The sequence below is a fragment of the Camelina sativa genome, chromosome 19 (assembly GCF_000633955.1).
Source record: "Camelina sativa cultivar DH55 chromosome 19, Cs, whole genome shotgun sequence".
Taxonomy (NCBI): domain Eukaryota; kingdom Viridiplantae; phylum Streptophyta; class Magnoliopsida; order Brassicales; family Brassicaceae; genus Camelina; species Camelina sativa.
Window position 1 is genome coordinate 13870781 of NC_025703.1, and position 17501 is coordinate 13888281.

Genomic DNA, 17501 nt, shown 5'->3' on the forward strand with positions numbered 1-17501 from the left:
CTTCTAGATCTGTGTTCGCTGTCTCCGCCATTGTTGTAACTTCAGATCAGATCAGAGGATTTGTGTTCTTTGTCTTTTTCTTTTTTGTTTCTTTGACCAAAGAAACTTAAAAATCTCAGCTCTTAACTTTTTTTTTTTTTTTTTGGTTTATAGGAACTGAATAAATAAACACTCTGTTGTTATTAACTTATTATTCACGTTAAGATTGTGTATAAAATTTATTTCTTTTATTTTGGGGGTCTATCTTCATTTTTTCATTTGACTGTCTTATTCATTTTTTTGGTAAATATTTATATATATATATATATATCAGATGACCAATAAAATTTGAGAAAATGTCAAGAAAATCCTCAACTTTCAACTTTCAGAATGTCATTTAAATGCTGAAACTTTTGTTGACTTTAAAATTAAATAGATAACTTTTATTGACTAGGTCATTTTAGACATACCGTTAAATCAATTAACAGAAAATTTAACGTGGTTATGTCTTCTATTAGGGCGGAAATTTTAACGGGGTTATGTTTTCTATTAGGGTTGCTGTTAAGTTTCAAAACGTCGTCGTTTTAGATAATTTTTTTTGCAGAAAAAGAAATCGAATCGTTCACCTTTGAATTATCAACACAATACACTACCAACTGAGCTAACATATTTTCTTGATATATTTCACACATACATAAATAAATAACAAAAAAGTACATCATTTAAAAAAAAATTAACCAAAAAAATTGTAAAAAAGTAAATCCCTACTTTTACTTACACTAACCCACTTTCAAACTAATTTATAATAATAACCGTATCATTTTCTAATTAACTCTAATTAATTCAATTTCTTCTTTATTTAATCTTTAAACTTTGTTCATATTTATTCATTTTTCTCATTCACTTTTTAGTTTTCATTTTATCAAAACTAATTATAAATAAAAAAACTTAAAAAAAGTTCATCAAACTAACATTTGTGGGCTTCCTACTAGTATATATATATATATATATATATATATATATATATATATATGTGTGTGTGTGTGAAGAATCCTTTATTTTAATTTACCTGTGAAAAAAAAAAAAAAATGATGTACCAAAAGATTTAGAACAAAAAACACTTCCTACTTGAAATCGTTAGCTTGTGAATTAGGATCGAATTAAAATCACAAAAATAAAAGTATCCATCTTCACATTTTTAGGGTTGTGTTTTCACCTGTTCACATTTTTCCATCAAAATATTTTGTTTCAATAGTTGTTATTTTTACAGTCAGTTATGTTTATTTAAAAGTTTATGCCTTTTGAACTGTATTATTTGTTTTTTTTTTCTTAAGTAACTACCAAAACTTAGCAAAATTACCTTTTCTTATCTATTAGTTATTATATATGTTTAATATTTATGTAGTTTTAGTCCTATTTATTTTTCTTTCTTGTAGATAATTAATTTTAGTGGGGGTTATTGGTCTGAGATTTGAATAGACTTTTAAAAACTTTAAATGTTATGTAAAATATGTTGTTATTAGATCAATATTTTGTTAAACTCTGTTAAAGTTTAGTGTTATTAGTTTGTGATTTGTAAAACTGTCTAGCAATCTTTAACAATCTTTCACTTAATTCACTTTTAATGATTTTGTTGAACTCTTTATAAATCTTTATAAATAAGAATCCAATACCACTTCTTTATTGTTAATCACTTGATATATTTCAGTTTTGAACTTTGTATATTTGTCTCTTTTCTTAAGTTCCAAACCTTAGCAAAATTAAGTAACTCTTTTATATATGTTTAATATTTATGTAATTTTGGCCCTATTTATTTTTCTTTCAATTAATTAGATAATTTTAGTTTTATTGTTAGCATAAAGTTTGAAACCGAAATGTTATCATTATAAACTTTCTCGCGTGATATGGAGAAAAAATTAAATGAAAATACATATAACTCGTGCTTATCCAATATCATCATTTAAAACCGTCTAAACAACAATTTAGCGAACAAGAGTAAACAATATATTTGTCTGTAGTTTCTCCTTATGAGGAAGGGGAACTTGCAACGAACTTTACAATGGTGACAAAAAGGTCGAGTAACACCATTGTTGGGAAGTACTTCATGAGTGGGATCTGTGGGATCCATTCGTTCTAGCTTCGTATTATATAAAATTATAAATCTCCAAGTACACACTTTAAGTGAAGGCTGACCCCACACTCATCACAAGTATAGTAACATACACTCGGATCTGTTTTGGTCTCACATATATCACACCACAAGAGACCGGTATCGAATTCAGAAGAGCCTTGACGTAGTGATAGAAACTGATCGTCACACCTGTGTTTTACTTTCCTTGTTAAAGTAGCACACATCATGCATTGCATAATGAGTAAACCTCACAGACTATACAATTGAGACAAAAACTTGCCTTTGTGCCACAAGCCTTGCATTCTCCGAAATATACCAAGGTCCAGTACAACGGGTGTGGATGCAGATCGTGCAGAAAGGGTTGTGATGTGGAACTACACTGGACATCAAAGATTGGTTTTGGTTTTTCATCGCAATGGTCTTCATCACACTCGTACCTGAAACCCCCTGAAGAGGTTCTACAAGAGTGACACAAAAATATATAAGCCTTATCAACCCGTAGAGTGAGTTTATGGTTGTGCAAAAAATGTCGTCTCTTCCGAGGAAGACACATGTTCTTCATGACTAAAATGTATGATATCGGTTTCATTAATTACCTTGAATGGTTCTTCGATTTCTTTATCTTCTTACGGCACATCTTCGAGTTCTCTCCCATCCCACACTTGCTTCCTCGTTGCACATAATGAATGAACAACATAACTAGGACAACAACATGTATAAGCTCCGTAGACCCAATCAATCGCCTTCCTACAAACTCCACACTGCCAATCTCTTTCTTCTTGACCAAAATGAAAAGTATGAGAGATGTATTGGTCATGCCGATTGATGTTTATAACTCGCGGTAGACACTCAATACAATTTTTGTGGACCATGAGATGGCATTCACAACACACATAAGGGTTACGGTGACCTTCCACACCACATGCATTACAAGTAAAGGTGACTACTCTTGTAACAAGAGGTTGAGGCTATGCTTATGGTGCTTTAACTCGGATATAGTGAGTGGTGGTGGGTTCGCCATACAAATTAGATCCACGTTTATGTTGCATATCGTGCAACAAATAAAGACAGACTTGGAAAGATCATTTTAACAAAAATGGCAGTCGTAGTTTCCATTGGTGAAGATCTTGGGTAAGCAGGCCCGGCCCACAGGGGAAGCAAGTGAAGCCAAAGATTCGGGCCCAAAATTTTAAAAGCCTTTTTCATTTAAAAATCTGTTAAACAAAAGGCCTTTTTTTTTAAAGATATGTATAAAGTTTTTGTTTATGTACATGTAAAAGGCCTTTTTCATTTGTTGAGAATATGTAAAAGGCCTTAAAATATCAAGTGGTGACCTTTTATAGAAAACCTATAACTTTTCATAGGTGAAAAAGACACATTATTTAAATTTTGCGTTGGGCCCTCATTAATGTTGGGCCAGCACTGTGGGTAAGTGACCGCACAAGAGTGGGTGGTTAAGATAGGGCTCTATACATTCCTCCAGACAGATGATACCATCTTTACTTTCTTCTGATCCGCACAACAAGCAAAACATGACACAAGGATTCATACATAACAGAGGATGATGATGAAACTGTAAGGAAAGCTTGTCTTATACATGTTAATGATTTATAATATATATAGTGACTAGCACTAGGGTTTAGCAATAACTAATTACAACATTAGTCCCTAAGATATTTCTCTCTCCTATACGCTCCCTCAAGATGGAGGCAGATTCTTGACTCCAATCTTGCTATTTAAGGTATGAAAACGAGTAGGAGGTAACGGTTTGGTGAGGCAATCCGCGAGTTGATCATCTCCGGAGATATGTGCAACCCGCAAGGTACCTGATTGAACATTTTCTTGAACAAAATGGTAATCGATCGCCACATGCTTCATCTTGGAATGAAAGACTGGATTTGCACAAAGGTACGTGGCGCCCATGTTATCACAGTAGATGACCGGAGCCGTCGGTAGCGTGATTCCCATTTCTGATAAGAGGGAGCATATCCAACGGAGCTCGGATGCCGTGTTTGCAGCCGCTCGATATTTTGCCTCCGTTGATGAACGAGACACACTCCTCTGTTTCTTTGATGACCACGAGACTGGACTACCTCCAAAATAAATTATGTACGCATTTGTGGAAACATATGTCACTTTATCCCTGCCCCAATCTGCGTCTGAAAAGGCATGAACCGTGAGAGGAGCATCATTGCGAAGAAAAATACCAAGTGTCCAAGTACCCGCAAGATAACGAAGGACCCTCTTTGCAGCTTGCCAATGCTCATTAGTCGGTTTGTGCATGAACTGGGATAGACGATTTACTGGAAAAGCAATGTCAGGTCGCGTAAACGCCAAGTATTGAAGACTTCCAACAACCATCCGATACTTGGTTACATCAGCGAGCGGTTGACCCGATAACACAATGAGCTTCGTCGAAGTGGACATCGGTGTAGGGACTGGCTTAGCATCAAGCATATTGGTTTTGGCCAGTAGATCAGTGATATACTTCCGCTGCATTAAGTGCAAACCATTCGGTGTTCTGGTGGCCTCAACACCCAAGAAGTAACTCAATGGACCAAGATCCTTAGGAGAGAAACGATGAGCCAACAACACATGAAACCGTTGAACCAAAGAAGTCGGTCGTGCAAAAATGATATCATCAACATAGACCAACACATATATGTGAGCCGGACCATGTTTGCAAATGAATAAAGAATTGTCAGCCAAGGATGTCTTAAAACCGGAGTCAACAAGAAACTTTCTCAACTCCTAATATCACGCCCGCGGAGCTTGTTTTAAACCATATAATTCTTTACGTAGTAGACACACATGATGCGGTCGATCACGATCAACAAAGCCAGGTGGCTGAGAGACGTAAACCTCATCCTCCAAAGAGCCTTGGAGAAAGGCATTGTTGATATCAACCTGATGTATAGCCCAATTCCGTTTCACCGCATTTTCTAGCACAAGACGGATGGTCATCGTCTTTATAACAAGACTAAACGTCTCAGAATAGTCAAGACCATACTGTTGATTAAAACCCCGCGCCACCAACCGTGCTTTGTACCGATCAATCGAGCCATCATGTTTATACTTTATAGTGAATATCCACTTACAAGTTGTAACATTCTATGCAGGCTTAGGAGGCTCCAAATCCCAAGAGTGTTTACGAATCTGAGCATTTATCTCCTCCACCATCGCATTACGCCACCGTGGATCCTTTAATGCCTCTGCCACCATTTTTTATATAACATGATGAGTGGAAACGGTGAGACTGAACTTGGTTTTTGGTTTGGTGATATGATTTTTGGATCGAGTTTTCATCGGATGATTGTTTGCATTTGGCGGAGGAAGGACAACCGGAGAAGGCGAGGGAGATATACTTGTGGAAGATGTTGACGTGGATACGAGACTTGGACTTGTTATTTCTGGTAATGGACTTGGGACTTGTGGAGTCGAGGTAGCTGCAGAATCGGATCGATCATGGTTCTGTTTTGTTCTGGTCTCATGAGAGTGATATGTGGATGGCGAGGTAGAGGAGACAATAGTGGCAGACAAGGACCCGTCAACAGGCGACGGAGAGGGAGATGTAGGCATCGTGGACTGTGACGATGGTGGAGTTGGAGGTTGTATAGGTGAGTGTACCAAAGTGAGAGGCGGCGTGACCGATTGTGATGGACGAACCGGAATTGAACTAGAGTAGTGGAGAGATTGATATGTTGGTGTGGACGGTGAAGTGATGACAGGTGGCTGTGTAAAAAGGAATTGCGTTTCAACAAACTGCACATGCCGAGAAGTATAAAACTGACCATTCACAACATCAAGACACAAGTAAGCACTTTGTGTGAGTGAATAACCAAGAAACACACAAGGTGGGGATCGTGACTCGAGCTTGTGATGCCTGTAAGGACGCAGCCAAGGATAACACACGCAACCGAAAACACGAAGCTTGAGATAGTTTGGTGTAGTGTTGAACAAGCGTCGATACGGTGTGTCACCTTTTAAAACATCAGTAGACATCCGTATAGATGTATTCAAGAGGTGTAGATGAGACAATTGTGTTTGTAAAAAATGGAAGTGTATGACTCTTATTGATAAAGCAATCTGAGCAGGACAACTGTTTATGTGGAGAGGAAGAAAGAGGTAAAGAAAATTGAGAAACAAGTGATTTTAAAACAGAAATGGAAGGATGCCCAAGTCAAAGATGCCAAGAGCTCAAATCTGTTGGTGAAGCCGGTGAGACCGAGAACGCCATGATGGAGCCACCAGTCATTGGCCACTCATATAATTCATTTCTAGTTCGGCCTTGGAGTAACTTGACCCCCGTTTTCAGATCCCTCACCTGGAAAGGTGCAGGATAGAAGTGAACCGAAACCTGATTAGTGTTGTAGAGTCGAAAAACAGAGATTAAATTCTTGCGAACATCCGGAACATATAAAACATCGTTTAGAGTAAGAGAGCGAAATGGGGTAGGTAATGAGGCTGACCCAGTATTGGTGATTTTGAGACCAGAGCCATCCGCTATCTGCACTTCTTCACCACCGGTGTACGGTTGATGAAGAGATAAGTTGGCGAGATCCGATGTTAAGTGATGCGTGGCACCGAAGTCCATGATCCAATTCGCTGGATTATACGGTGGTACAATAGCCACGTTGGCCCGAGGTTGCCACGGTGTGGAGGTGGATTGATAGTTACCACCGGAGGGTTGGTATGAGCCGCCTGGAGGAAGTTGCGAGCACCGACGTGCACTATGGCCAAACACACCACACAATTGGAAACATCCTTGGTAGCCTTTACCCTGTGAGACACGGGAGAATTGATGGTGAGAACAGCGTGAAGCAGAGCGATTCTGGTGTCGAGACGAGTTGTTGTTGTTGCCAGAAGACTTATAGAACACATCATTTGTCGTGACAAGAACCACATATGACGCAAAGACTTGCGTTTGAAGCTTTAGCTTATAATTAATGAGTTTTTCATGAATGGCAGGCATAGATGGAGGAGTGTCGCGACCTTCGATCTGGTCAATGAGAGGCTTGTAATCCTCTGTAAGACCACCCAACAGATACTCAATTTTTCTTCATGTTCATACGGTTTGCCAAGGGTAGCAAGTTGATCGAAACGTGCAACCAAACCTTGAATGTATTCATCAACGGTACGGGAACCTTTTCGCCATTGCTTGATCTGTTCCCGAAGTTGTTTGATGTGTCTCCACGTTGGCTTGACATAGGTAGAGGATAGAAGGCTCCAGATCTTGGCCGACGTGGAAGCCTTGGAGAGCATGGGTTAGATCTCAATCGAGATCGCAACAAGAAGGCTAGCAACAATAAGTTGATCTTGTCTTTCCCAAAGATTATACTCTGGATTTGGAATAGAAGTCTCACCTTGGCGCACGGTTGCTTCCGGTGCAACCATGGTTCCATCAAGGTACCCCGCAAGACCGTAACCAGCAAGCAAGGCACAAACCTGACGGTTCCACATCAAGTAATTGGAAGCGGTGAGCTTAGTAACATTAGACATGTTGATATTGTGAAGTTGTGAGGTAGAAGCAGGATTGATAACATCAGATGGAGAAGCGGTCATGGTAGACTAGAGATCGAACAATTGAGGAAGGAGAAAGAAAAGCGACGAGAAATTGTTTTTTTTTTTTTTTCTTTTAGGTTTAGGATTTTTGCTGTTCTGATACATGTAAGGAAAGCTTGTCTTGTACATGTTAATGATTTACAATATATATAGTGACTAGCACTAGGGTTTAGCAATAACTAGTTACAACATTAGTCCCTAAGATATATCTCTCTCCTGTAGAAACAACATGAGTTTGTTCGTGGTTTGAATTTTTTCCCCACTAAATAGTAAGAAAGAAAGTTGAACTCTTCATTTCTCACTGTTTTCCACCTGCCCAATTAGATCGTGTTCTTGAAGAAGGAAAGATAACCAAATTAAAGCAGTTGCAGTGAAGTAAAAAATTAAACGTAGAAGAAGTAGTAGTAAACGGCGCTGAGGAAATAAGCTAGATTAGTTAACAACAAAGCTTGTGTTTAGTGTCTTTTCATTTATTTAGTGGGCTTGTAAATAAATCAGCCATTAGCTCGTGTAAGCACGTGACATGGTAATAAGCCCAAACCAAAAAAGGAGCAAAAATGTCATCATACTCAGCCATTAGCTCGTGGAAGCGCGTGTCCTGTGTGGGTTTTTGTGAGTAAAGTCGAGCTTAAACACATTTTGGATCAGTTAGCTTTCCTAAATCGTCCTCGCTCAGCGAGAGAACGTTCTTTCCGATTAGGTCAAGGAAGTAACCTTTGAAGCGATCTTCAGCTATTGATTAATTGATATGACTCGTTTGAGTACGCAGCAACCGAATAAAATACGTCATACGCTAAGTCTTTGAAGCGATCTTCAGCTATTGATTGACATGACAAAATATGTTTATTTGCATAGTTGCAAACGTCTAGTTGGTTATTAAGAATTTTTTAAGTCGGTTTAAAATTTTGGAATGGACTGTTATTGGGCTTCATTTATAAGCCCAACCCAACACAATCTTAAAGGCACGTGCCACGTGCCACGTGAGATTCATTATTATTATATCTTAAATAAAATAACTCAAACGGTCGAACAAAATCATGGGGCCTAACTTGATCTCATCCGTTGGATTTTAATCTCACGATCAACGGAGACAGATGAAAAATATATTACAATATAGGAATAATAAACAAACATGTGAATGCGTTCTCGATCTAGAAATTCAAATTCTCGCCATTAACGGCTCTCTCCCAAACTCTCTCTATCTCTCTCTTCCCTTCTTCCTCGTTACTTTGCCCGAAACACTGATTTGTTGCAGAAGCAGATCTTGCTCTTCCCTCTCTTCTTTAGGGTTTTCGAATCGGTTAATCCGCAGAGAGAATGAAGCACTTTATGATGCCAAGAAACGCTATCTTGAGGGATATGGGAGAGTCCCAATCGCCCAACCCTAGCTTGACGAAATCAAAGTCTCGAACGAAGATGAGATCTGCTAAAGAGAATGCTCCACCTCCGGATCTGAACTCGTTGATGCCTGACCATAGGTCTTCTCCGGCGAAACTTAAGAGTAATTTGCCTCCGCGTCCGCCGTCTTCTAATCCTCTTAAACGGAAGCTAATTGCTGAGGCTGCCGTGGATAACGGAGTAGCGGCTGGGGTTTCAGACTCTGGTGTCAAGGTAGTTTGATTCTTTGAAGTTTTGATTTTCTTTCCCCGAAATTGGAAAATGTTCGAGGATAAAAAAAAACCCTAATTTGTTGGATGAGTTTGGTCAAATTAAGTTCCAGATTCTAAAATCCCTAATTTCTTGATTGCTATTAGTTACGGTTAGTTCGATTTGTCTGAGGTAGTGTTTAAAGCTACTCAATTCGAGCTCTTGTCTCGCTTTGTAGGTTATAGTCAGAATGAAGCCTCCAAGCAAAGGTGAGGAAGAGGAGATGATAGTGAAAAAGATCTCCAACGATGCCCTCACTATCAATGAACAGACTTTCACTTTCGACTCGATTGCTGACCCGGAGTCAACTCAGGCAAGTATTTAGTTTCATTATTGGGTTAATTATCTCATGATTTACATAGGTTAAGATGTTTGTATATTTTCTTGTGTTCATTGCAGGATGAAATCTTTCAGCTTGTGGGAGCCCCTCTTGTAGAAAACTGTCTGGCTGGATTTAACAGTTCTGTTTTTGCTTACGGACAGGTAGTCATCCTTCCTTTTTCAATGTGTTGCTTTGGGATTGTATTGAAATTTCTTAGACCAGGTTTGATTGTAATTCTAACATTTGATTTCTTCAGACTGGAAGTGGGAAAACGTATACCATGTGGGGTCCTGCAAATGGATTGTTGGAAGAGCATCTTAGTGGTGACCAAAGAGGATTGACACCACGTGTCTTTGAGTTGCTCTTCTCCCGTATCAGTGAGGTGATGATGCCTTGGTGTTGTTTACATTCTGTTCGTTTCATTTTTGCTAAAGAGGCAGCACATTCAAAAGTTGATTTCTTTTGTTTGCAGGAGCAAGCAAAGCACGCTGAAAGGCAGCTCAATTACCAGTGCCGCTGTTCGTTTCTCGAGGTTTGATGAGTGTATTCTACTAAAGATTTTTTGCTTATTATGTTTTTATTTCTCAAAGCTTGATATACATGGTTCCCTTTCCCATTTTTTTTATTGCAGATATATAACGAGCAAATAACAGATCTTTTGGATCCGAGCCAAAAAAACCTGATGGTAACAGGAACTTGCAACTTCAACTTGTTTCATTTTGTAAAGAAAAAGAACCTGGATTCATCTTTTTTTTTGATTAATATTGCACCAGATTAGAGAAGATGTCAAGTCCGGTGTTTATGTTGAAAATCTGACTGAGGAATACGTGAAAAACTTGAAGGATTTGTCAAAGCTTCTGGTTAAGGTTTGTTATATCATTTCATTTCATGTTCCTCTTGGGTAATTAATCCCCTTCTACTTTGAAAGATTTCTAGAGTAATTGATAAAAACGTACACACTTGTGTTTCCTAGGTGTGACATCAGTTGTATTTCTCCTAAACTTTTAAAAGATGGGATGCATAACTTTGGTTGGTTATAAAGAAAAATTGTCTACACTACAGGAACTGCAATACTGTGTATTGTGCCAAAGTGTGTCAAAGTCTTGCAGTGTAGACAATCTGAACTATTTTGTTGCGTGCTTTTGAAATGAGTATCTTCAATAATAATGCTGGAGTCTTAAACTGTCGCAGGGCTTGGCAAACAGAAGGACTGGGGCTACAAGTGTAAATGCAGAGAGTTCAAGGTCGCATTGTGTATTTACTTGTGTTGTCGAGTCCCACTGCAAGGTGGGCTGTTCTTCTTTATTACATTGGTCATATTATTTGGTAACTGCAAGGTTTTAAAACTAGGCTATGATGCTCAGATGCTTGTTAGTTTAGCAATTATTTAGTTAATTTTATTATGGGTTAATGTCAATCTATATCTAACTGTATTTTAATGTAATATGTAACAGAGTGTTGCAGATGGTCTAAGCAGCTTCAAAACAAGTAGAATAAATCTTGTTGATCTGGCTGGTTCAGAAAGGCAAAAGTTAACCGGTGCAGCAGGTGATCGTTTAAAGGAAGCTGGGAATATAAATCGATCACTTTCTCAACTTGGGTAAGATCAGAATAATCCATATACATAGCTGCTTATTAATTTTCTTTACCAGTCAATCCTGCATTTGTTTCCTTTTTCTTTACCAGTCAATCCTGCATTTGTTTCCTTTCTCTCGAGAGTATGCATTTGAATCTGGATTTTATTGATATGAACACAATTTGAAAATGATGGTTGTAATTTCTGACTTCTATCTATGCCAGATCTTTTACCTTGACATTTTTCAGATGTTATTCTGTACAGTCTGAAACTAAGATCAATGTAACCCACACAGTTTTTAATTACATGCAGGAACTTGATCAACATTCTCGCAGAAATTTCACAAACAGGGAAGCAGAGGCATATACCCTACCGAGATTCCAGGTTGACATTTCTATTGCAAGAGTCTCTTGGTGGGAACGCGAAGTTAGCTATGGTTTGTGCAGTTTCTCCCTCGCAAAGGTAAATCAAGAACCCATACGAGTATCACGTAAAAAATATGTGTTCCAGAAATTATTTTATCCTCCATTTTTTCTGAAAAAAATGGCATCACATATTGCAGTTGTAGAAGTGAAACCTTCAGTACCTTAAGATTTGCTCAGCGTGCAAAAGCGATACAGAACAAGGCTGTTGTCAATGAAGTAATGCAGGATGATGTAAATTTCTTGCGGGAAGTGATACGCCAGCTGAGGGTATGCATTCTTTTGCTTATCTCATAAAACATAGATACAACCCAACTAATGTAATATTTAATGTAAACCGCACAGGATGAACTGCAAAGGGTGAAGGATAATAATAACAACCCAACTAACCCAAATGCATCTTACACCACGTCCTGGAATGCGCGTAGAAGTCTGAGTTTGTTAAGAAGCTTTGGCCTGGGCCATCCCAAGTCATTACCAAATGGAGATGATGATGGGGATACTGAGATGGAAATTGATGAGGAGGCTGTTGAAAGGCTTTGTACTCAAATGGGTTTATCGCCACCTACCGAGGAAAACAATCAGGACATGAGCAGAGTAGAGAAAATAGTTTCATCATTGGCCCTAAAGGATGAATCTTACAGTAACTCCCACCTTAAATCATCTGATGTCCAATCCACTGGAAAGAATTTTCCTGAAGATACAGATGTTAACATGGAGGACGCGTGTTGCCAAACTGAGAACAGTGGGTCAGAGACTGAGAATGCGTTAACTGTGGCAGAAACTAGCATCACAACAGATCAGATCAAAGCACCCGTGCAAACTATGGATGATGGTTCGAATGCACAGCCTGCTTTCATAACCAATTCTCTTCATTCTTGTATTAGCGACACAAACCAGGGAAATTCACCAAGCAAGGCGGACAACATTCCATTATGCCAAGACTTGGTTCTCGAAGCTGATGTTTCCGCAATTGTATCAGTAGCTGATACATCAAATGATACAGAACAGGTCACTGTAAATCCTGTGTCGCCTTGCCTTAGCATAGATCCAGTTAGTGCTTCTCCTGTACTAATACCTCCCACTGAGAGCGTTTCTCCTAAGATTAGAAATAGCAGGAAAAGCTTGAGGACAACGTCAATGTCCACCGCATCACAAAAGGATATTGAGAGAGCGAACCAGTCGACTACAGAAGTTGTGGAACCTTCTCCGGCTATGTCCACAGAGATGTTAAACCTATATAAAGCTTTGTCTGCAAAGAAAAATGAAGCTTTTCCTGTGCCAACTAGGCAATTGGCAGCTAGCCTCCACAGAGGCATGAAACTTCTTGACTCTTATCGCCAGAGTACAGCTCATAGACGGTCAACATTCAGATTGTCCCACAAAGCTCTAGCATGCAAGCCTTCAACCGTTTTAAGTAAGACTGATGTAGGTGTGCAGACTTATCCCGAAGCTGATATAATAGTGGAAGAGAACCCCAAAGAAGCACTGTGCAGTATATGTAAATGCAGCGCAGAATGTGAGGCCCAAGATATAAGTGACACTTCTAATCTTCAGTTAGTACCTATTGACAACTCAGAAGATTCAGAAAAGTCCAATTTCCAAGTTCCTAAAGTAAGAATTGTGGCTTTCATTTAGAGCATTTCTTTCCGCATTTGTATAGTGTAATAATATGATAGGAGTTTTCTGCACCTTACAGGCAGTGGAAAAGGTGCTAGCAGGGTCTATCAGACGAGAAATGGCTATGGAAGAGTTCTGCACTAAGCAAGCCTCTGAAATATCACAGCTTAATCGGCTGGTATGATCCTTGCTTCTGTTCTGTTGGTTAGCTTCTCTACTTTCGACGTATATAGGAAACATCTCTAATTGTCTCTGGAAAACAGGTGCAACAGTACAAGCATGAGAGAGAGTGCAATGCCATAATAGGACAAACAAGGGAGGACAAGATTGCTCGCCTTGAAAGCCTCATGGATGGCGTGTTATCTAAAGATGATTTCCTGGATGAAGAATTTGCATCTCTCATGCATGAGCATAAGGTAAATTTTTGTGTTCCATTATTTAGAATATTATTGAATCAATGGAGAAATGTTTTCTTACATATAATGCTGCAGCTTCTGAAGGACATGTATGAGAACCACCCTGAAGTATTGCAGACGAGGATTGAGTTGAAACGAGTGCAAGAAGAGCTCGAAAGTTTCAAGAACTTCTATGGTGACATGGGAGAAAGGGAAGTATTATTAGAAGAGATTCACGATTTAAAGGCGCAGCTACAATGTTACACTGACCCTACTCTTACATCAGCTCGGAAAAGAGCTTCCCTGCTTAAGCTAAGATACGCTTGTGACCCTAATCAGGCTCCACCACTTAATACCATTCCTGAGTCAGTAGATGAGAGTCCTGAGAAGACACTAGAACATGAAAGACTTCGTTGGAATGAAACAGAGAGCAACTGGATCTCTCTTGCTGAGGAATTAAGAACTGAGCTTGATACCAATAGGTTGCTAATGGAAAAGCAGAAACGTGAACTGGATACCGAGAAAAGATGTGCAGAAGAGTTGACGGAAGCAATGCAGATGGCGATGCAGGGTCATGCACGGATGATTGAACAATATGCAGACCTGGAAGAGAAGCATATCCAATTGCTTGCAAGGCATAGGAGGATCCGAGAAGGAATAGATGATGTCAAAAAGGCGGCAGCCAGAGCAGGAGTTAAGGGAGCTGAGTCTAGATTCATAAACGCACTTGCAGCAGAAATTTCAGCTTTGAAGGTGCAAAGAGAGAAGGAGGCACAATACTTCAGGGATGAGAACAAGAGTCTCCAATCACAATTAAGAGATACAGCTGAAGCTGTTCAAGCAGCAGGAGAGTTACTTGTTCGACTTAAAGAAGCTGAAGAAGGATTGACACTTGCACAGGTACATATAAAACTATTTTTCGAGAATCTCACCCTCATCTGCCATTTTTCAGTTATTAATCTCATCACATTACTCTTTACTTTAACCATTATGGCTTGTTTATTCGCAGAAACGGGCAATGGATGCAGAGTATGAAGCAACAGAAGCATATAAAAAGATGGACAAACTGAAGAGGAAATACGAAACCGAAATCAGCACTATTAACCAACAACACATTGCAGAGCCACAGAATCCCGTGGAATCATTGCAAGCTTCTTTTAATGGCGATGCTATGGCCAAATATGATGAACAGATGGAGCCATCACCAAGTTCTGGTGATCACCAATGGAGAGAAGAGTTCGAGCCATATTACAAGAAAGACGAAGAGTTGTCAAAGCTCGCGGAACCCTCTTGGTTCTCAGGGTATGACCGATGCAACATATAATTTCGTTTCCACAACAGTTTTTTTTCCGTGTAATGTGTGTATAGAAAAAAGGAAAGACATGTTGGGGTTCTTCTCTGATTCTGTGAGATTTAGATCTAAAACTTGGCACCATTGTCTTACTTGTACTCTTTTCATGTATTTCCTATGTGCTACATCAATTCATACATTTTTTTTGTACTCGTCCATCTCTCATGTAAACGATGTTCCTTGTAAGAGAATTTTATTGATCACATTAGTAGAGATAAAGAATCTGAAAAGGCCTAAGACACAAAGCCAAAAGACCAAGACAAGCTAAGACTAAGATCCCTTTATTTCTCCTTCCTCTTCGGTTTCCTTTGGTTCTGTTTGCTAGATTCTTCAGATATGTGACTACTACGTGAACAATCAATCAGCTCTGTAAATCCCAAATTTTATGGTTTTACTTCTGCATCCCTTAAAACAATCGCAGCCAATATATCTATTTTGAATGTATGAGAATATTAATGTTACTGTTTTGTTTACAAAAATCTTATAATAGAGTAATCTTGATCAAAGAGAAGAATGAGTAAAAATGAAAGCCATACGTAAGGCGTAAATTCAGTTTCAATAATATTGGTCATAATATCTCGTTTTCTCCTTTTGCCTCCTTCCTCCGGCATATATTATATTGGTCATAATATCCAAGTGAGACAAGTCTCGACATGTTTTCATCATATCGACGCTTTTCCAAATCGCTTTGTATTTTCCCTTTCCCTTCCCCTTCTGCAGGTTGATTGATTTGCACTGAACTTGGAACATAAGAACACAAATTTAGCCAACCATCTTCGTCACCAAACTCTCGCCCGAAATCCAATACCCTACGGTAATTAGCCTCTCCAATGACAATAACCTTGTGGCGCTTATCTACAAGAGAACCAAAGGCGAGTTTCTTCTCCTCGTCAATGAAGAAGCTTCCACTTATAAATGGAATATTAAATCCAGCAGTTTTGACTCTCAAGAACTTGCTCCACAGCACCTCTTCAGTCTCAATCTTAGTAGTAATCCATAAATCAAGTAGCATTGAATCACTTTCCTGAAGTAAAACCGCAAGCTTCTCTTCTCTAACACAAGATAAACTGGTAAAGTCATAATGCCCACCAGTAACGGGCAGAGGCAAGAGCGGGCCAAAACTCTCACTCGTAAAATCGAAACAGATTATGCAATCGACCAAGACTTCTTCAAAATTCTCGTCGTTCCTTTTAGCAGTACACCAGTAAGTGTTTCCCTTGAGAGAAACGCTATGGACATACGCCAATATGGAGTGACATCAAGAGTCGTCCATAAACCAGAGTCAAAATCATAAATCTCATACCAAAAAAACTGCTCTTCGGGATCATACTGGTGGTAACTATCTGTAAACCTCAAGAGCTTGTGCCTACGGCAAGATTGGCTCTTCTTATCGAAATATCCAAGAGCGTAAAAGAAGCTGTCCATTTTATATGGGTGATGATAAAATCTAAACTCGATCCACCTTGATTGCCCCAAATACGGATTCCAAACCACACACTTAGAATCACCTTTCAATATGCATAGCATTAAACCCTCGCAGTGAAAGAAGTCAGATATAATTACTTGTTCGTCAAGGCAAGTAATTTTGCCTTTATGCTCTATAGATGGATCTCTGTTGATGATAATGCTCATCAAGTCAAGAGTAGAAGAACTACTGCTCACGATCATCTGAGAGTCAGCTTCCTTTGCTGCGACTAAGGCTTTACCGATGTGCATCTTCGCAAAGTTCTGACACTTGGTTAGATCGTTCCACTTTTTGCAGGTTAGTCGAACAGCTCTCATGGATGTCAAAGGAACCCTAATGAAAATTTCCTATACCAAATCATCATGAAGATTAGAGATCCTCGTCTTCGTCCTCATTGTTTGGGTTTTGCAATCAAAACCTCTCCTCTTACTTTTCCTCTGATTTATATAATGGCGGTTGAAGGAAGATACAGAAACCCTAAACAAAGCTTGGCCAATCGGGCTTTTTATACTCTACGATACAAGTCACATGGCTTGGAGTTAGAACATATTTACGAAATTATCATTAAATTAATGTAAAGTTTCCGATTTTTGTTAGCAATTATCCAAAACAATCGGACCAAATTATGTTCATTCCAACAATTATTTTTACCAAATCTAGATAATACGCCTTATGTTTTCTATAATTTATTTATGCAATAAATATTAAATATTAACATTTATTTCAAATTACTATATAGTAAAACCTCTATAAATTAATAATGTTGGGACCAAGACATTTTATTAATTTACAGTGATATTAATTTATCTATAAATTAATAATTATTATTTTATAATGTAAATTAATAATTATTAATTTATAGGTATATTTTTAATTTTTTAATTTTTTAAAAATTAAATTAAGACAATTGTTGTAAAATAAGATTAGAATTTTGGATGTTGTAAATTTTATGGTATTAGAATTGAATTTAAAATAATTAAAAATATTATTGACAATGAATTACAAATATTATAGACAAATTCACTTATACA

General features: G+C 38.4%; 2 protein-coding genes and 2 pseudogenes across 2 annotated transcripts; 1 reads left to right on the forward strand and 3 right to left on the reverse strand.

Moving 5' to 3' along the window:
- LOC109130833 lies at window positions 2620–3607 on the reverse strand (annotated as a pseudogene).
- On the reverse strand, window positions 3809–5074 carry LOC109130834 (uncharacterized mitochondrial protein AtMg00810-like). The gene is made up of 2 exons (XM_019240900.1): window positions 4922–5074; window positions 3809–4861 (listed from the first exon to the last, which is right to left on the reverse strand). The coding sequence occupies exons 1-2, from the start codon at window positions 5072–5074 to the stop codon at window positions 3809–3811; spliced, it is 1206 nt and encodes a 401-aa protein (XP_019096445.1).
- Window positions 8990–15155, forward strand: LOC104766288 (kinesin-like protein KIN-12B). The gene is made up of 16 exons (XM_010490143.2): window positions 8990–9283; window positions 9498–9632; window positions 9719–9802; window positions 9898–10023; window positions 10114–10173; window positions 10273–10326; window positions 10415–10507; window positions 10833–10928; window positions 11096–11241; window positions 11530–11679; window positions 11780–11909; window positions 11985–13253; window positions 13339–13437; window positions 13523–13675; window positions 13751–14554; window positions 14664–15155. Exons 1-16 carry the CDS (start codon window positions 8990–8992, stop codon window positions 14976–14978), a joined length of 4008 nt encoding a protein of 1335 aa, XP_010488445.1. The 3' UTR covers window positions 14979–15155.
- On the reverse strand, window positions 15668–16721 carry LOC104767799 (annotated as a pseudogene).